This window comes from Camarhynchus parvulus, chromosome 9 (assembly GCF_901933205.1).
Source record: "Camarhynchus parvulus chromosome 9, STF_HiC, whole genome shotgun sequence".
In the NCBI taxonomy this organism is placed as follows: domain Eukaryota; kingdom Metazoa; phylum Chordata; class Aves; order Passeriformes; family Thraupidae; genus Camarhynchus; species Camarhynchus parvulus.
In genome coordinates this window covers 15,405,326-15,426,323 of record NC_044579.1, presented here as the reverse complement: position 1 = coordinate 15,426,323, position 20,998 = coordinate 15,405,326, and the positions used below count along the sequence as shown (strand labels likewise).

Genomic DNA, 20,998 nt, shown 5'->3' with positions numbered 1-20,998 from the left:
TCTGGTGCAAGGTTCAGGCATTTGTATGCCTTGTGCTCACTGAGCCTTCATAGAAGTTTGTATGTCAGATCACTAAAACTTGAATTAGAAGACTGTTTGAGGAATCTTTGTATTAAACTGCTGGTGAAGAAAATGGAGGAAATGCATCATCCTGTCGACAAAGCTTTCTGTGCAGTAGGCTCATAAACAGCTTGCTTCAACCTGGACCAGTTTTCCTTGATTGAACATTATATTTCTCTTGATTTCTTGTCCAGATGACAGAGCCTTCTGCATTGTTGCTTGTAACCATTGCTTTTGTCTTGGTTGTTAAGGGGCAGTGCTTTCAGCAGCCACACTTGTATTTCTGCATTTGATGGAAATTATGATGTACACGCTTCTGATCAGGAAAATCCCAGTTATGACTGTGAAGTAGCTGCCATAAATGAGAAACTGGGAAATGGAGGTGGGGAAGGAGAAAAGTAGTTATCTAACAGGAAAAACAGTTTTTACTCTTAAGGGGTGTCTTTCCATTGCTGCCTTCCCTTCCCTGTCACATGTGCCCAGAATGACCCCATCTTGAGAGGATTCAAGAAGTCTGGACAGCTTGACTTTACACTGTAGCAATTCTGTGGTTGTAAAAGGGGGAGATAATGTTCTGATGTGTCCTTCCCTACCTCAGTAAGGGAGGACAGCTGTCCAGCACTTTGTTTCTTCTCTGGAAACATGAAGCCTAGAGTCTTAGACTCATTCAGTGTCTCCGTTTTAACTAATTTTAGAAATTTAATGGGGAATTGCAAGGAGTTAATTTTCAGAATTACAGTAACTTTAAAGGTGCGTCCACTGGAACTAGAATTACCCTAGTAATAGACCCATAGGTTGTCTTTCAGCTGGCTTCCTGCTTCTGGTTAGGGTATTTTGACTATAAACTTGTGAATAGTAAGCCTTTAATTGAAAGAATACCCAAAGTAATAGGTGGGTATTCTTTGCCCTCTGTTTTGTGAACACAGAATATTTTCCAGTCATCCCAGTATTGGGAGGCTCAGAGGACAAGCAGGTTGTAGTAGTTCAAAGCAGTTCATTTTAAATTAGTCTTTTTCCAGGTGAGTAACTGTCCTGAGCTTGCACATTACCACAGGCTAGTCTTGGAGTAGAACCTGCCTTTGAAGGAGAGTAGGGGAACTAAGCAGTGGGACTTAGTGGCTTACCTGAGTGCTGATATCCAGTCCCAGACCTCTTGAATCTACTACAACAACAGTTAAAATCGTCTGAATCACCAGTGCAACAAAGTTGTTGAAGCCAAACATCAAAGCGTAACGCTCCATGCTGAGGTTGACAGCAATCTGAAACCTGACAATGAATGCACAGGTTCACAAAACCATGGAGAGCAAGGATGGGTGGATGCACTTACGGGAACAGTTTAATGGGCACAGTGCATTCTTCAAAGGACAAGATCACTTCAGTCTTGGCTATTAAGCTTTATCAACTTCATTTTGACAGAAATTTCTTGGTTTTTTTCTGGCTTTGTGACTTTTGTGCATCTTATTTACCCTTGAGTGAATATTTTTGCTGAATACCTGTGTATATTCATTGGATCATTTTGAGAATACTCATGCATTGGTTATTGAATGGCCAAGTGCAGAAGCTACCTTGTTCTGACTTGGAGTGTACTATGGTAATGGTTAGGTCATACAATTTTACCCAGTTTTATACAGGCTAGGAACAATATATGCTGCTGTCATAACCTATTTGTATTTATATCTAGGGAAATGTCCAGTAAAATTTTGATAAATATAAAAATTTGACAGTGATTTAAATCAATTTAGTTAGAACAGTTGTGTGTTGTACTTACGTGGCTATTGTTATAAGGAGCATATAGCAAGCTTTAAATGCAAGGTAACCAGCGTAACATGCCCAGATGTTGTCAGTGAAGTGCATAAGAAGCAGAGAACCACTGTCCAGTGCAGAGAAAATTCCCAAAGCCAGTTCTCCAGAGAGATCCCAGTTTACTTTGACATATCCAACTGCCATGGATGTTGCTGAACCTAAAAATTGAAAAGTAGCAATTAAAACTTCGAAACATTATCCTTGAGAGCCATTGCATAACTGTCATTGGATCATGCCAGGAGCTCTTCAGTCTTGCTCACAGTGGACTTTGGTAATGGTATGGATCATATTTCTTGTTAGGAGTGTGGGAGTCTTCTGTTAGTTTGAATGTTTACCTCTTTGCTTAGACCCTTCACTCCCTGAAGTGCTGTGGGAAAGTGCCTCATGCCTAAGGCTGGAGGCAGCAGTGCACTATCTATTGTTGCTCCATTTTTAGACAACTATGAGCAAAGAGAAGAACAATCCCACCAAGCATTTTCTGTCAAAATATGTATAATGAGTTTAGTTACTTCATGTGAAGTTCCTTATGGAAGGAAAATCTTAGCACTTTATGCCTTTTTTTTATTGGAAGTGTATTTTCAGTTTCTGGTGAAAAGCCTTATGAAACTGCATTTGTCAATGTCTTATTGGCCATCACATGTTGAAACCCTTACTTGAGTCTATTACAGTGTAGCAAACCCCATGTCTCAGGTGGGCTAGCACAAAAACTGGACTTTGTTTGCTGGTTGTATGTGTTCTTCATCAGAATTCCAAAAATTGGAGCAAACCAACCCCCTTGGTCCGTCCCTGACATGAGCAGGGGTTCCCAGTGCTGAGTGCCTTTGTACTCTGAAGTTGTGTCAAGTGCCACAGGGTGTTGTAAGTGCAAGAAAGACTTTGGGAACTGTTCAAAGCAGTAGTCAGAAGTTCTGGAGTAGCTTCCGTAAAATGGATTTTCAGGCTGATTGCAGGGAGGAAAAGTAACCTGACAATTCCCTGTAGCAGTGTGGGATACAGCTCCTGGAATATAGGAAGAGACAGCTGTGTAAATAGGAGCTCCAAAAGGAGGCTGTATTGGTGCTGCACAGCCATGTAAATGAAGTTTCACTTCACCCATATTCTGTGGCAAAAGAGAAATGGAATTTGGGTGGACCAGGTAGCTAATGAGAGGCAGAATGGCTGAGGTTGGAAGAGATGGTCACAGGGCCCTGCTAAAGCTGCCAGCTAAAGGAAGCTGCTCAGGTTGGAGCCTAGGTTTTGGCTCTAGGATGGAGTGTCCACACCTCTGGCCAACCTGTTCTGTTTAAAATCACCCTTGGAATAAAAATGTTCCTCTGTGTTCAAGTGGAACTTTGCTTGATTTTGTGCCCCTTGATTCTTGTCCTGTCACTGGCCACTCCTGGGAAGAGCATGGTTCCATCCTCTTTGCTCCTCCCCTTCAAGTCTCTATGCACATTAGTAAGATTGCTTGGTTTTCAAGGGTAAACAATTACAGTGCTCTCAGCCTTGTCACATCACAGAAATGGTTTCACAAAATATTCTAACTTAGAAGGGACCCACAAGGACCATCAAGTCAATCTCTGAAGTGAATGACCCATACAGGGGTTGAGCACACAACCTTAGTTGTGGCAAACATCCCAATCAGGACATAGATGTAGTCAGAATATTTGTTGAGGAGCACTTAGACTGGAATGATTTTTAATCTAGTGTCTAAATAGACATTTTCACAGTATGCTCTGAGTAGTATTTAGAGCAGTGTGTCTGCTAACACGTTCTTTTAATTCTTAAACCAGCCAGCTGAAGGTGTATTTGAAGGAGGAATATAGAAGATATCATTGCACAGTTTTAATGTGCTTACTTGAGGTTAAAGACATGGTCTAAACAGAGCAGTAAACTTAAAACTCTTAAAACATTTTGGCAGAATGAGTCTCCTCTAAGAAGGATAAGCTTATTAATATATGTTTTTTAAGACTAATTTTGAGAGGCCCACTGTAAAAGTTTATAGTAAAATCATGCCTTGCATGCAGTTTATCTCTGTCTGTTTACTTAGTCCTCATAGGAGATGGAAAGGCACCAAACACATTGCTGAAGAGTCCCTCAGCACAGGATAGGCTACAAGTACCTGCTAATGATTGCTTACCCAGAAACGTTGCTATGGCTTCCACAGCTCCGTTGTACACTGCAGAGCTGTGCGAGGGGGCTCGCAAGTCCCACAGCACCTGGACATAATTCACCACCTGGTTGAAGCCGGCTGTGGCCAGAGCCCACCACAGGGACCAGCAGAGGAGCTTGTGGGAGCTGTAGCAGTGCCTCAGGTCCCTGCCCAGCTGCAGCAGCACGCTCAGCAGGTGCCTGTGGGGCCCGGCACTGCCAGCCTGGGGCTGGGGGCTCGGGGCCCTGGCAGCAGCATCAGGGCTCCTTTCCTCTTGGCAGCTCTGGGGCCTGGGGGCAGTGCCCACAGCCAGCCCTTTGCCAGGCCCTGGCACAGGCTCAGGGGCCTCTTTCCTGTGGAAGAACATGCTCCTCTGGGGCATGGGCAGGAAGAGCGCGCACAGGAATGCCAGGGACACGGAAGCCAAGCTGATGGCGTTGAGGTAGAAGTAGGAGACGCCTGCTAAGGACACCAGCAGCTGTCCCAGCACGGCGGCCACGGTGGCTGCCACCAGAGTGACGCTCCTGCAGTAGCTGGTGACCCTCTGGTAGTGTTGGGTGCTGACCACGCTGTAGATGTAGGCATAATAGGCCACCTCGGTGGCTGTGACCATGCCATAGAAGAATTCCACCAGCTGCATGGCCGCCACTCCATGTGCAAAGAGCAGCAGGAGCCACGTGACGATGAGGCTGATGCCCTGCAGGAGGAGGACGGGCTTGTAGCGCACGTAGTCTGTGAGCAGGAACACTGGGAAAAGGAGAGCCAGGTAGGAGTATGTCCAGACTGGAAAAATCTGGTTGGTAACCTAGAACACAATGAAAGAGGAGATGTTAAACAAACAAAACAGCCCCAACCCCCCATATGTTTAAAATACCTTCTTGGATGATTTTTGATGGTGTTACTGCTGAAATGACATAGTTGTGATGATATGAAACATTGGAATGTGTGAACAGTGCAGGCTTAAACTGCTTTTAGTAACAAGACTGTGACTTCACTATGTAAGGGCTAAAGACAGTGATGCTATGCTCCACTAAAGAAACAGATAGATTGGCTTAAAAAGTAATTCCAGTAAAGGCCTATGAAGAAGGCAGGTTTTGATGTGCAGCTGTTTAAAGCAACTGTATCTTTGTGTCTGATATAAGTCTCTCTGGTTTCAAATCCTATTCCCTCCAGTTTCTGAAAATGAAGGCCTATTTTAACTTAATGTGAATCATTGTATACCTTTGGTCACGTCTTTCCCTTGTTAGGTATAGATAAAAAAAAATATGTGCTTCTTACAGAGGGGAACTGGAACTGCACAGTGTGTAGCTGCTACTACTCTACTGCACCTTTTATGTTTTTTTCTGATTTAAAGTAAAATTGAAGTAAAGAAGTCTTTCAGTAAGTTTAAATTGGACTTCAATACATAGATGCCCTGTGAAGAAATTCTTTCTCTTTTTTCTGAAACTTCTGATTTTGAGTTGGAAGGTGCTGTTTGTGGTTGCCACTAAAGCTCAGTGCTTGCCTGGGCAGTTTGGGCACACCTGGGGCAGGTATCCTTATAGAAGCACATCACAAAGCAACCTTCTTCTCTGACTCTTAAGTTGCCTGTTTTGGGCAGGTCTTGCCCAGTAATTGTGGAGCCTGCTGAGGTATCCATTCCTATCTCTTGTTCTCTGCTTAAGCAATTAGACTAGAAAGGAACTGTATCAAATGCTGGAGGAATGCTTTTTACTTCTGAACAGATACTGGAATGATTTTGTATAGTGAGCAGCAGGTTCACTGTATCTTTCTGACTTCTTTTGTTTCTCTGAACTTAGAATTACCTCGTTGAATTAACTCACTGGAGGTGAGTTTGGCTGAAAGAGACAATATCTGTACTCTGCTTGATTTTGAGTTAAGGATTCTTGCTGAAATCAGAATTAAGGCATTCTGTGATGCTATTTGTGTGATTTATATAAGAAATAATGCTTTCTCTTGTGGTTAAAAAAAAAATTAAAAAGGGGGAGAAAAAAACTGCCTGACAACCTAAACCACAAATACCTTTTTTCAGCAGAAACCTTGGGTTCACAGTGTGCTGGTAGATTCTGCCTTAACATTTGCTACTGCACATCAGGAATGACTGTTCTTCATATTAGCTCTATGTGGGTGTAGCAAGCCTGTGTTTTCTAATTATACCGTTAGCTCCATGACTCAGCCACGTGTTAACCATGTCCCCTTTTGTTGGGAGGTGTACTCCTGAAGCACCCAGTGCTGAACACAGCACATAGCAAGCAAACTTGGAGTGCATGTTTTTGTCAAAACCCCCCATTTTTCTGAATGTGAACTTAACCTCCACAGGTTAATGAATGGATGGAATATAGGGAATATAGGAAATAAGCTTACAACTCATAAGGGGAAGGCTGCTTAGCTGGGAAGGCTGCGTAGCTTTCTTATGTTTTGAAATCAATTCTGTCAGTGTAATCAATTCCATGGTAAGTATAAATAAATGTCTCCTCTGGGGTGGAGAGAGGAACTAGCTGACCTGATTTTGCCAAAAATATCAACCACCAAAGGGGTTTCAAAGTCCTGAGAATGTAGGGACTTTAAAATTTGGATCTCCTGCCAAAGAGGTGACTCCCTACTCTTTTCCAGAAGCATCTTAAATATGGATCTTTAGATAAAATATTCATACTTCATCTTCCCTTCAGTTACTGCTGTAAGGCCTGATGCTTTAAGCATTTTAGTTACTGCTTGAGAATAGTTACATACCTCTTCAGCTGTTAGGTTTTTGTCTGGTCCTGTTAGATAGGGGGTGAGAAAAGATTCTGATGGCCTCATTGTGGTGAAAAATCCATTTGCACAGATGATCACCGTGGGATAAATCCAGCTGTGGCTTACGGCTCCCTTCCAGCAATCCATAATCTACCTAAACAAAAAAAAAAAAAAAAAAGGCAAAGGAAGAATAAATGCTCTTCACAGTTGGTAAATATTAATTTTCAAGTTTACTTTTTAACCAAACCTACAGTCACTCCTCTGAAGCTATAACCACCAGTGAGAGCTGTGGTGGTGGCATCCATTGTAACTGGACTTGGGGGAACAGGTGGCAGTGTGACAGCCAAGGGCTGCCTGCAGAGGTGACTCAGATGTCTGGCTGGTGTGCAGATGTAACCAAACCATTGATCTCAAGCTCTCCTGCACTGAGCTGCACTCCTGGATGTCCTCTTGGGCAGGGACACCTCTGGCACACTCCTGAGGCTGAGATTCTTTGCTGTAACACATTCTTGGTAAGTGACTAACAGCGTGCTCAGCCTTGAAACCTTGGCTAAGTCATGTAAAGAACTTATTGCATATATTGCATAATCCTTTAAATGGAAGCAGTTGTCCAAATCTGGGACTAAGAGTGGGTCTAAGCTGCACCCAGGCTCCTCTCTGAGAGGAGTTTAGAACCCAGTGACTTAGGAAGGTCTCTCTGATAGTTTTACCTGATCTTGCCATCTCTGCATTAAGTCAAACACACTTTCCTGTTGAGTCTTGTTAAACCACTGTCACATTTACCACTGAACTTTGTTATATTGATAAAGGGCATTGTCTCTTCTGTCTCACGAGTGAAGTGCACGGCCCCAGCTGTGCCACATGCCTAAGCCAATGTTCCCTCAGTGAACCTGCCTGGCATCACAGCTGCAGTTTGGAAATGAGCAACTGGATCAAGGTGCACCAGCCCTGGTAAACTCTGTATTGTCTGTCAAAGGTTGTTCATAGTGACGTGCTTAGGGCTCAGTGGCTGTGCTGTAGCAGAAGAATAAAGTTCCATTATAGTCTCATTTCTGAATAAGTGGGTGGGCAAAGTGTGAGATCAAAGCTCATTCTGTGTGCTCAAGGAGGTTTTTGTCTGTTGATTTGCAAATCTGTTTGATTTTTTTGTTGACTTTTTTGATTTGACACAATGACCATGCAAAAATTCTTGATGGCAATAAAACCATCAGGCAGCTTAACCCATTGTGATCTCAGCTTCTTAAAAATGCTTTAACACTCACCATGTTTCTTGCACTCCAGTCATTGGAGAGGGTAAAGAAAGACCCAGAAACTATCTGCTCATTGTACCTGCTCAGACTTAAAACAGAGAACTATTGACTTCACTTTTGAAAGTGATGACCAAAAGGAAAAGGAGGCTTGTTTCTTCAGTGTTGCTGGCAGCAAAAAGAAGTCTAGAAAGAGTTGGTTTTTATTTTACTTCTTTTGTGTTAAAAAGTCAATTTCACTGATCCTGGAATAACTGAAACAGTGTTTTCAATCATAAGCAAATGAAAGCAAAGCACTAGCTGATGTCTAATCATGCTGCTACAAGCTGTGTATCTTAAATTGCTGAATTCCACTCTATAGCAGGCACTTTTGAAAAAGTGCTTCTGCTTGCACGGTGAGATGATATCCATTAAAACTTAGTATAAATCATGTTATAAAGACAATATTTCTGTGACCTCAGAGGAATGTTAGAAAAAGCAGCCCTAACCTTGTAACTTGATTTTTAAAAACTGTCCCTGTCATCTTTCTCCTACAAATAATTGTAACTACAATCTAGTCTCTAGTATCTTTAACACGAGACCTTATTTGAAATGTGATAAAAATATAAAAAATTAAGCCCTGGGCTGATCAGCAACATCTCTATAAATCTTGCATCACCTCCAAATGCACTGAGCAAGTGAGTAGCCAGCACACTCCCAGATAATGATGAATTACCTGTCAGGGCTCTGGCTGTGGAGAATTTCCTGTGGATTCAGGTGCAGTTCTTCCTAGGATGACTGTCTTGCAGAGAAGTGAGAAACCACCCTTTTGAGCTGGTGGTAGTCAGATATTTCTGTAACTTTTTTCCAAAAAGTATTTCTAAACTTGAAAATTTTATCAGAATTTAAATAATAATAATAACAACAACTTGTCATAGCTGTTCTTTCTTGCTGAATTTGTCCATGAAGATTGTAGGGAAAGTGTTCTTTATGGGTTTTGTCAGCAAACTGAGTTCTATTTTTAAGATAAAACTGTAAGACTTAGTGTAGGTAATGATTAATAAAACCTGTTGTGACGAGAAAGCAATGATTGCATTCTTTCTGTTAATAAATACCATTAAAAGCTCTGGTCTCTGATTTATGGAAAGACAGATAACCAGTTTTACACTTTGGACTAACTGTCTCTGTCCTGTGCATAGAACAGAGGCCTCTGGGCTCATGGGGCTGCTCTGACTAAAAAATTACCAGGCTTGTTTCAGAGAAATGCTGCTGCTTTGCTTTCCTTTATCCATTTATTTTTTAGACTGTACTGCCTGCATCTTCCAAGGTTCATCAGAGGCTGGAGTTCACCCTGAAGCCTGTTGGTAGGACGTGTGTTGACCCCGGGAGCAGAAGCAGAGGCCCTGGCAGGAGAGGCCCTCTGGGAGCTTGACAGAGCCTGGTCTGGTCCTGCAGGTATGGGAGGTTCCCTCAGGGCTGAAATTGGTGCAAGCAGGCAGGAAGTGCTCAGGGAAGCTGGGCCTGCCTCTGCCTTTCATCTTCCTCCCTGGCCAAGGGCTTTGAGGCAATGGAAGGACCTTGGGAAGGGAAGGTGCTGCTGGGTAGGGCCTGAAAGGGCTGCTGGCTCACGTTTCTCTGGTAGCCCACACAGCGCTTGGGCAGTACCTGCATGTTTTGAATACAACCACACATTTGTTCCTTCCTTGTTTGCTCAAACTGGCCTCACCAGCTTGTTGGACAGAAGATTTGTGCCGAAACCCACTAAAGTTTCAAGGGTAATTAGTGGTGTATTTAGAGGGGGTTGCAGCTATGGGGAGGAATGTGCCCAGCTCTGGAGTTTCATGTTTACATGGAAACCTTGAACATTCTGGAAGAAAGACAAGCAGTACTAAAAGTTGCTAGGAGAGGTGGATGTGTTGAGAATTTTCTTTTCCCACAGAACTAGACAGCCTGTGGTTCCAGCCTTCCTTGTAACCTGCCAAGTCTCAACTATCTCCTCTCCAGAGTGTGTATGCGTGCAGGTACACAAACACACAGGTTCAAGTGTACATCTTACTCTTTTAGAAACCTCTGACTGCTGGGTGTGCTCTGATTTGCAGCTGAAAACCCAGGATAACATAAGACCTCGTCTTTCTCCTCCTAACACTCCTAAGAGCTGCCTTCTTAATCCCCTATTTCCCCCATAATGCTTCCTGCCAGCTTCCAACCTCAGAATCATTATTTTGGAGATTAGAATAGGAATGGATTCTTTTTTCTTTGAAGTCTTATCTGTTTTCTGAAGATGGTTTTCTCTAAAGCTGCAAGCCAAATACACTGTGTCTGCTCAGTCCTTTGCTCCTCAGTGGCATCCTACAGACACAGTTAGAGCAGTTAGCTCTAGCCAGCACATAAGAATGGAGCTGAAAATATGAAATTTCTCTTCTTAATTTAAACACAAGCTCTTGTTAACTTCTAGTCTGGGACTGACATCTAGTTCTAAACTGGATGCCTCAAAAGAAGATTGCTACTCACAAGGAAGAATAGAAAAATTGTCCTTACTCTTCTGGATTCTGTCTCCCTGTTTCTTCAGGCAGGAGCATCATGCCCTCAGTTCTGCAGTAAGAAAAGAACTCTCACTGGAGACTAAGTGCATCTCCTATTTTTATGACTGTAATGGTTAATCTGTTCTACTCAGAGCCAGTTTACAACAGACAATGTCCCCACAATGCACAGTAGTAAACAAAAGGCCTAAAAAATTAGCCAGGTTCATTTTGTCAGATCCTACTGATTCTTCTTGTGACTTGAAACAAATTGCTTCTGTCCTGCCTGTCCTTGCCTCTGGGCACTTTAGGCACTTTGTCTAGTTGCAGTGTGTGACAGTGGTATGAAAAGCTGGTTTGTCTGTACAAATGATAGCTTGTGTCTCTACAGGAAAAATATTCTGTAAATGCTAAGTGGTTTTTATTAGTTAGATGTAGATATTGGAAGCTAGAAGCAAATGGCAGTACAGAAATAACTTCAGCATATGGATATGGTTCACATTAAATTAGACATTCACTATGCAAACGCATTTCTAGTGTCTTTTTTCTTCTCCTGGACTGTCTTTTGGACAAAATTAGCTGTAGGACTTGGATCTTCTTGACATGCGTTTGGCTGATCCTGCCAAATTCTTGGCCAAGATCAGTGAACCTCCCTCACTTGGCACTCAAAAACCACACATGATGCTCACTGTTTGTTTCAGTTATAAGTCTTGGATATTCCCGTTAATCTGGAATTTTCCTCTGTGGAATCAGCTAAAATTCTCCACAATGTCCTTCTCTGGTTTTAGTCTGTGCTACTTAAGCCCTTTCATATTATTTTTTTCCTGCTGAAAGAGGAAGATAGTAAGTCCTGAGTTTAATTTTACTGGAAGCACAAGCAAAGGAGTGGTGCTCTTGCCTTTTGCTTGGACTCTGGACAGTGTTTGTAGCTCTCAAATGTGGGCCAAGCAATAACTGTGATGTTGCAGTGAAGCTCCCAGGACAGGTTGTGCAAGCCCAGCTTTTTGCAGCCTGTGTGCACTGAGCTATGGGATGAGACAGGAGGAGCCTGTCCCCCATCTGCCTGTAGTGTGTATGAGAGAATAGAATGATGCCAACATGATCTTTTCTTCCTTGGTTCAGAACAAGGGCTGTGCAAAGGGGAGTCACATCCTCAGCCACCGCATCAACAAATGTGGCAGAAGCAGCTTTGTCAGCACCACATTCAGGAGCTACTATGAGCAAGGCAGGGTGAACTCTGCTCTCTGCTATCGTGCACGGGGGGATGCAAAGGTGGCTGCTCTGATTCTGTGTATATCTTACTGCCCTTAAGCTATTTATATGTATGTAAATAAGAATCTAAAGCAACTTATCTTTTCTTCTTGGCACAGTGCCATTCTGGTGAGCTCTCTGCTGGCATATGTTGTGCTGAAGTGCTGGAATGACTCAGCGTAGCTTTTTAGGGCTGAGTTGAACGTTCTTCTTGCACTGCTGTTCCCTGCATGCTGCTCTTCTTCCCTGCTGGGAGCTCTTCTCCCAGGAGAAACCCTTCTCCAGCCTGCCTGCCTCCTACAGCCGTGCCATGTAACTTGTGACAATCTGCTCTCTTGACTCGTGCTCAGCCTGGTTCAGCTGCTCTGTGCAAGATCTCACTATTTTCCTTTGGCATTTGCATGAGACCAGCACACAAATGCTTCTGATCATGAAAATCCCATGTATGACTGCGAAGTAGCTGCCATAAATTAAAAACTGGGAAAAGAGGAGAAAAAGGCAGAACAATTAATGAAAAACACATTAGAGAAGTGCTGCTTCTTCTGAAGATGACAGTCACTCTGATTTTCTTGTGTTCTGGCAGTTTCTCTACACTTGAGTTTTTGCTTTGTGACTAAGCAAAATCTCAGCTTTGCAAGTGTACAGCAGATAACTGTGAAATGAAGAACTGCCCCTTCCATTCCTTACGCCTCTTATCAAACATCAGACAGGGAGAGGGATAAGAACAGGATATTTTCTTCTATTAGTGCAAAATGTAGAAGTAACCTTCATTACCCACATGATCATGAATAATCTGCATGAAGAACCTGAGTTCATCCTTGTTTTTCTTTTACACATTTCAGTAAATGTCATCACAATGGTTTCAGTAAATACCCTGTGATTTTATATCAATATTTCCAGAAACAGTTGCAAGGCTATTTATGAAGTCCTACATATTCCTGTCCTTAATTTTAAAGATTTAATGTTTGATTCAATCTTTACTCTTTGAAAGTAATTTTTGCCTTCTCTGTGCAAAGTATGAATAGCTTTAGTCTTCCTCAGACCCATTAGAGTAGAAAGCTGCCCCAGCTGAGAGCCCATCTGAGGAAATGCAGAAGTCAGTAGGTTTCAGTTGACTTCAACATGAGTGACACTGGGTTGAATTTAGGGACACTGTTGTGAGATAGGATGTCCCATCCCAAATGAAGTGCCAAATAGAAGACTCTATTGCACATGTTGAGATACAGACCAGGTTTCCTCCTGAGTTAGAATCAGAAGTTACTTGAGGTGAAATAACTCAGATAATCCAGACTGTGCTTCATAGTCCTGAACTCCCATTCTGCATCTGACAGAACCAGTCTGAGCTTTTGGGAAGAGAGGATGGTGTCCTATTAACTACTAAAACTGGTTGGATAGCAGGGCCTGGTTAATTATCTTCTGGTGTATCTCCCTTTGAAAAGTAACAGACCAGCATCTGTAATCATAAATGCATTAAAAGGCAAAAGGGAAGAACGATGTCTGGATTTCTATAGAGGAAAGATAATTAAGTTGGCCTTTGGCATAAGAATTTTGAAGATGATTTGGCTGAGCAGTAAATAGGAAGTAAGGTATCTGCACTTACTTGAGTCACTATGTCCAGTCCCAGGCCTCTTGAATCTACAACAACTATTGTGAGAATGGTCTGGATCAGCAGGGCAATGAAGTTGTTGAATCCAAACATCAGGGCATAGCGCTCCATGCTCAGATTGACGGCGATCTGGAACCTAACGGGAAACTGGCAGGTCAGTCACTTCCCCTGGAAAAGCTATTGCTGTCAAACAGTTGATGAAGAGAAAGTGATTCATGCAGATGGTGCATCAAGGACACAGGAAATGGTGCTTCATTTGTGTGTTTGCTTCATTGCTTTCTCTAAAAAAAAAAAAACAGTCTGGGGTACCATAGTGTATTTTAATAGTTTTTTTGAACTGCACGGGGCTGCTTTTCTAAACCCCGCTTTCAGATGATCAGGTAGAATGTCAGCTCTCTGTACCCTTCCCCTTTGCTCCTTCTCTGCCTGCACAGACTGTGCCAGACAGGCTGTAGAGAGTCCATGGCTGGAAACTTTCAGAGACCTGGCCAGGCAAAGCTGTGACCTGCTCTGGCACTGAAGCAGTTCTGCCCTGGCTGGGAGGTCACTCTGGGTATCTTCTAACCAAACTTTCCATGGTAATAAGTCACATTTTGCTTTGTAATTTGACAGTGGAGGTAACATGCTCCTTATTTCTGTCAAGAGCCCATAGATTTTTCCTTGCAATATCTTTTTTGACAATAATGAAAACATCTTTCTTTGCAATATATACCTGCAAAATTTCTATACAAACAAAAGGGTGTTATTCCTTCAGGACTCATTTTCAATGATTTTACCTTGGGAGTTTTTTGCAAGATTTTACTTTGTTGGGGTTTTTTTAGAATATATTGAAATAGTCCAGGTGTAATTAACTATAATGTAGTAGCAGTCTACCAAAATGACAATTAAGAACTCACTTGGCTTCCTTCAAGACAGGCATAACTTTGCCATGCATTATAATGTTAGCAATTTTTTTAATGGTATCTGATTAATTTTGGAGTTTGACACAAAATGCATCCAGTATTTTTGTTAATGAAATAGTGTGGTATGTCTAAAGACATTCCAAGCAAGAAAATGACTGGAGCAATAACATTTTATATTTATTACACAGGATGAAATATTTGTTGTTAATAATATTTATACATTTCTATTTCTGACCACAGAATAGCTTGGTCTCCTATGAGATCTCATCTGGGTTTATATGTCCTATGTTCCCTTTTATTCCTTCTTTACATCTTAATATCATTTAATGATCATATGTATAAAATTATGTTGGGGAACACTTTATGTGGAGTCTTTTCCTCCATTCATGCAGGTCATGGCATGCTAAAAGGTTCATCAGTAGGGGCTCTAGACACATGGTGATCCTAAAGGATGGCTGTCAAGGTATACTTGTCCCTATTGTTCACTCTGCATCTTTCATGCCAGGAAGGAGGAAAGTGGCTTCTACATTTTGCAGTTACCATTGCCTTTAGTAATAACATTACCTTGTGCCTTATTTAATTTCTGCTTAGGTAAATGTTGGATGTCCTTTTGACAAATTTTCTTTCCTGATTGTTTGGAAGAATGGAAACAACATAACCAGACATTTAAATGTTCTTGTCCTTACCTAAACAGTTATGTCAAGCATTAGGTCAGCTACCTCTGAGGAAAAGGATGCCCAAAGCAAACTCAAAGTAGGGTCAGTATTCTGTGCATGATGATGATGCATTGTGATGTTTTGTACTTACGTTGCTATTGTCAGGAGGAGAACATAGCATGCCTTGAAAATGAGATATCCAGCATAACATGCCCAGATGCTGGTAGAGAAGTGCATGAGAAACAGACAACCAGCATCTATTGCAGAGAAGATCCCTAAAGCCAGTTCTCCAAAATTGTCCCAGTTAATCTGCATGTATTGTACTAGGAAAGATGTTACTGAGCCTAGAAAAAGAGAAAAAAATACATGTAAATATTGTATCTGTTCCACAGCCTGTATGACCAAGTCCTGCCACACTCACATGCCAAAAGGCAATGCTGAATAATGAAGCAGAGGAGTCTGAAGTTTGAAAGCATTTCTGATGACTTCTGCAGCTGTGCAGATGACTGGTCATTTTAAGACAACTGCATATATCAAGTCTCTGCCATTCCGTTCTGAGTGTTTTATTCCACTTCACAGGATACATTTACTGCAATGTAGGAGGATTCATTATTTAGGTGTCTGTACACAGCATGGCTCTCTGGGGAGAGAACTAGGAACATGGTTTGGAGTTCAAGAAGGAAATTCTTCCACCTTCTCCTAGTTAGGCTAGTAAACCTTCTATTGAACAGTTTAGCTCTGTGCACCTCATAGAGGGGGTAAACTGTCAAAAAAGTGAGTTTTGAGGCATCAAGGAAGTATATCCAAGGAACGAGAAAGGATAGGTTTGCATTTTGTGGGCCTCCTAGAAGATGCATCTGTTGCAAAGTTAAGCCACCTGGCTGCTCATCTTAGGGGTCCCAGACCCTTATAAAAACTTCTATAAATTATATTTAAAAACTTCTATACTTATACACTGAGAACTAGGCAAGTCCATGAGAGAGAGAAATTCATCAAGGAGTAGATATCACAGGAGTTCTTCAACTTCGTGATTCACGTGGTCTATTTTGTTGCCTGCTGCAAGAGTGGTATCTGTTTCTCCTTAAAGACTGTAAGGGTGACCTGAATGACTAGGTGTGGTGCAGATGTGTTTATTTTTCCTGATAAAACACACTCCTACATCTTGTGCAAGTTCTTTACAACAGTGCAATGTGAGCCAAGGCAGGGTGGTATCCTCTGATGTTACCTTTTGATAACCTCACTTTGCATGTGTGATGTGAGCATCTGCTCCTGGCACAAAAATGGAATGGTTCAGATCAGTATTGTAAGGATTCATAGGGTCTTTTTTCCCCCAAAAATCTTTGTATCATGTAACGACTAAAATTTTCTTTTTGTCTGCTTGCACAAGGGTAATTCACTAGAAAAAAAAATTAAATGAGAGGATTATGGGGTTTTTTTTGTAAAATTTTTACAGAAAACTTCTCCCATCTGTGAAAGCTGATAGCATTGTTATGGGAACAATGCAGTATTTTTTGGGGGGTGGGGGGAACCAACACCCAATAGCCTCATCCAAAGAAACAGCGGTGCTTCTGAATGGATTTACCAGCTAGATGCAATGTCTGTGTGACTTGCACACTTCCTGCATATTGGTAAAATAGAGTTATTTGTCTGCTACTAAAGAAAAACCAACATAACTCACATTTGAACTGTTGTACATCAAAGACCTAGGTCTGGAATGCACAGGGTGTGCACTGGCTCCCTGGAGCGCCTGCAATGGAATGGCACTTTGAAAGTTTACTAAAGTGAAACTTCAGAGGCTGTCATTATGATCAATGTTTAAACATTGACTTACTCAGAAACGTTGCTATGGCTTCCACAGCTCCGTTGTACACTGCAGAGCTGTGCGAGGGGGCTCGCAAGTCCCACAGCACCTGGACATAATTCACCACCTGGTTGAAGCCGGCTGTGGCCAGAGCCCACCACAGGGACCAGCAGAGGAGCTTGTGGGAGCTGTAGCAGTGCCTCAGGTCCCTGCCCAGCTGCAGCAGCACGCTCAGCAGGTGCCTGTGGGGCCCGGCACTGCCAGCCTGGGGCTGGGGGCTCGGGGCCCTGGCAGCAGCATCAGGGCTCCTTTCCTCTTGGCAGCTCTGGGGCCTGGGGGCAGTGCCCACAGCCAGCCCTTTGCCAGGCCCTGGCACAGGCTCAGGGGCCTCTTTCCTGTGGAAGAACATGCTCCTCTGGGGCATGGGCAGGAAGAGCGCGCACAGGAATGCCAGGGACACGGAAGCCAAGCTGATGGCGTTGAGGTAGAAGTAGGAGACGCCTGCTAAGGACACCAGCAGCTGTCCCAGCACGGCGGCCACGGTGGCTGCCACCAGAGTGACGCTCCTGCAGTAGCTGGTGACCCTCTGGTAGTGTTGGGTGCTGACCACGCTGTAGATGTAGGCATAATAGGCCACCTCGGTGGCTGTGACCATGCCATAGAAGAATTCCACCAGCTGCATGGCCGCCACTCCATGTGCAAAGAGCAGCAGGAGCCACGTGACGATGAGGCTGATGCCCTGCAGGAGGAGGACGGGCTTGTAGCGCACGTAGTCTGTGAGCAGGAACACTGGGAAAAGGAGAGCCAGGTAGGAGTATGTCCAGACTGGAAAAATCTGGTTGGTAACCTAGAACAGAAGAGAAAATGTCAATGTTCTTATTGTTGAGGAAAGGAAGTTCATGTATTTTAATGTTGTAGAAGGAAGTTTTTTCTCTGAAGGAATTCATAAAATATATAACCACATTGAATCAACATGGGACTGTTAGGCAGGCAAATGGATCTTGGATCCGTTAAATGGATATTTTATTTATGCTGTCTGCTTAAATTGCAACCTGCCAGAGCTAGTTAAATTTATGCCATTTTTTTCTTTTCATCTTTTTAAAAAACTTTAAACAGTGTTTCCCTTTCTATTTTCACTACTTCAGTTAAAAGAAATCATAGAATAAAACCATACCTCATCTGTGGTCAGGTTTTTATCTGGTCCTGTTAGATAGGGTGTTAGGAAAGGTTCTGATGGTTTCATCATGTAGAAGAATCCATAGAGGCAGAGGATCACGGTGGGAAAAAACCAGGTGCTGGTTTTCTCTTGCTTCCAGCAGCCCATGGCCTCTGCAGCAAAGCTGAGAATAAAGTCTGTTAGAATAATGACACTGCCCATGCAAGTGCAAAGAGATCTTGTAACTGATTTTTATTTTGTGGTTTTTCATGCCAAGGAGTACTCTTTAGAGGTTGACAGTTGAAAAGAATTTTTATTTATTATGTTAAAGTGAATAGCTATTCCTTACATTTGTCTGCTGCTCTCTTTGTAGAAAGTTTATAAAAAATGAATTGGACGACCCTTAACTGGGAGACAAACTACCCTGTCATTCTATCTGCACTGACCAAGATAAAAACAGGAAAAGCCTTTCTAGATTGAAGTGGCTGAAGACAGCTGAGCACTGAGATTTCCCTTGACACTGTGACTGATCACAGCCAAGCACCTTTTTGAATGACAAAGATAACTCTGGAGCCTAGCAGATGGAGCTGCTAAGAAATACAGAAAGGATATCAAGCCAGACTCTCATCTGGAATTATCTGCATGAGAAGTCCATTTTGGATACAGACATCATATTTCCCATTTATAAAGTGGTCACAGAAGGTTAACAGCTCATGCTGAAATGAAATGAAGCAGGTATTTTTGTTCTTGTCACTAGATGAGGTGGTGGAATAAATTAAAATTTGCAACTGTGCTGGACAGAGCCCAAACAAAAGTCAAAATAGGTGTAAAGGGGACATGCAAAAGAAATTAGTAAGTTAATATCCATATTCATGTTAGTATAGGCAATGTCAAGAATCTTAATATGTGCAGTTTATCTTTTGGAGCCCTTTGGACTGCATATTAGCAGGTGAGATTTCTATCACTCTGCTTTTGACTTTTATCTACTTCCCTACTGATAACTCTTTCTTTTTTGGGCAAAAAATTAATCTTATAAAAATTTAAAAAATGAAGTAGTGTTTTTTCACAAACTTTTTTTGTAAAAGCTGAAGAAAGGTCTATTCAGCCCAAAGCAGTCATGTCCTGATATCACTCCAGGTTGGATGGGCAGAGGATCCTTTTTATAGGATGTGATATGTACAAGGCAGTAGGCATTATGCATCTTCTTTTCTAACTTCATGCTATGACAGCACTTTTTACTGACAGCCTGACACACTAAGAAATGGGTACAGATCCAAGGGAATTTGAGGTGCATAATGCCCATCCTGAAAGCATGGGCATTACAGGATTCCAGCAGGAAGGAACCCAGCTCTGTGTCAGCTCTGCAGTATGAACCACTAGATGGCAAGGTGGCCCCAGCAAGGCAAACGAGCTGGGGAGGACTGAGACACTGAGTGCTCCAGGAAGGAAGCATTTCTGCCCCTCCTTCCTCCTGGCTGTTGGAACATCAGCCTGCTGCAAACGTGGCTTTGGCAGGACCAGTTTGGGCCCTGCCCAGGATCGTGCTCACTGAGTCACCATAACATCCCCTGGCTGTCCTCCCACGTGGTAATCATTAAAGCCATACAGCACCCAGTGCCATGGGAATGCTTCGTGTGATTCTGAGAGAATCACACCAGAAGAGTGGGGTGGAGACCATCTCTAACACTGTAATGAGAAACATTTGTACAAGTCAGCTTTGGGACGTAGCCAGGGCATATTTTTCCCTTTCCAGCCTCGATTCTCTGCTGTGTTTCAGGTCTTGCCCTGTTTGCTCACCCCCAGCAGGCTGTGTGACACAAGGGCAGCAGTCTCATGTAGCCTGTCAAAATGTCACACACACACCCTGGGAGGTGAGTGGGCAGCTGCTGCCTCTGCAGGGCTTGCAGGGTGCTTGTGCTGCCCCTGGGATGCTGCCCATGGGTGGCAGGGCTTTGCCATCCTGTGCAGGAATTCATGGTTTCAGCTGTGCACAGAAGAACTTCAGGTGTGTCCTGCATCCCTACAGTGCCAGCTGTGCACTGTTCAGGGTTTTGGGCTACACCTGTACCTCTGATCTGCACTTCTGCTCTTTGAGCTGCCAGGATTAGGCTGGTAGGTGAAGTGAGAATTTTCCCCCTTGATACAAGGAGCTGTGCAGAAAAAACCTGTCACTGGTGCTGAGCTGGGAGGGGCAGGGGGCTGAGGGCTCTGCCCTTGGGGAGTGGGAGAGGGTGTCACCTCACCTGCCTTGGGGTTTGTGTTCCACTCACACCCCAGCCCTTGGGGAAGCCCCCTCCAGCTCTGCAGCTGCTGTACAAACCCTGCTTTCTGCATTCCTAACCACAAACCTCTGACAACCACAGCTCTGCCTTGCTGCTTGAGGGGGAAGGATCCAATTTGTTCCTGGTTCAGTCATCCCATGTGGTCAATTTGTCTTTTATAAATCTAGGTTTTGTTCACTTTTGAAGAGATTTTAGGATGCCTTGATGGTGTTTTGCAACAAAAAAATCCTCTGTTTCTTTTTTCCTCCAGCAATTCTTGGTGCCAGAGCTGTCAGCTCTTCTACACACAGCCTAACACAGTCCCCCAGCTCCCCATTGGATTGCTCTCTTCTTTCCTCCCACTTTCCCTTGTCATTGCAGGATTTCATATTTCTAAAGTTCATATATAATCATACCTTCTGTGCTGGAGCTCTTCCTTTCTTACTTCCAAGGGAAAAGCCTCCTTTTTGTATTCCCAGTCTTACTTCTGGTTGTCCTGTGTGTATTGCAGCTACTGGGCTGTGTTTGGGTTTTGTGCTTTTCCTGTTCTTCTAGTGTTACAGCTTGCTCTGACACCTCCTTTGGAAAGGCCTCCAGCTGGCTTTCTTTCAGCACCCTTAAAGGAGCAGCCAAATAATCCTGGCCTGACTTTGCCCCAAGGCAGCAGTGAATCAAGACCCAAACTACAGTTTAGTGCCTGACTGGCACAAAATCAATAGAGGAATTTCTGTTCCCAAAGAATTTTGGGTCTATTTGACAGGATATGTGGCTTGGGAGCCATCTGTGCCTCAAACTGACCCATATTAAAGAGGGAGCAGTAGCTGTGCGTGGGTAGTTACAGAGGTGAGGGTGAGCAAATACCACTGCTGTAAGGTTGGAAGGTATCCACACCA

The 20,998-nt window shown here is 43.1% G+C and overlaps 2 protein-coding genes across 2 annotated transcripts; both read right to left on the bottom strand.

Moving 5' to 3' along the window:
* Positions 1 to 141: 141 nt before the first annotated feature.
* Positions 142 to 6,874, bottom strand: LOC115906724 (thiamine transporter 2-like). The gene is made up of 5 exons (XM_030954129.1): positions 6,725 to 6,874; positions 3,983 to 4,799; positions 1,829 to 2,021; positions 1,185 to 1,326; positions 142 to 429 (listed from the first exon to the last, which is right to left on the bottom strand). Exons 1-5 carry the CDS (start codon positions 6,872 to 6,874, stop codon positions 307 to 309), a joined length of 1,425 nt encoding a protein of 474 aa, XP_030809989.1. The 3' UTR covers positions 142 to 306.
* Positions 6,875 to 12,020: 5,146 nt separating this feature from the next.
* On the bottom strand, positions 12,021 to 20,627 carry LOC115906926 (thiamine transporter 2-like). Its single transcript, XM_030954489.1, has 6 exons — positions 20,522 to 20,627; positions 17,863 to 18,028; positions 16,719 to 17,535; positions 15,039 to 15,231; positions 13,324 to 13,465; positions 12,021 to 12,200 (listed from the first exon to the last, which is right to left on the bottom strand). Exons 2-6 carry the CDS (start codon positions 18,010 to 18,012, stop codon positions 12,021 to 12,023), a joined length of 1,482 nt encoding a protein of 493 aa, XP_030810349.1. The 5' UTR covers positions 18,013 to 18,028; positions 20,522 to 20,627.
* Between the last annotated feature and the right edge of the window lie 371 nt (positions 20,628 to 20,998).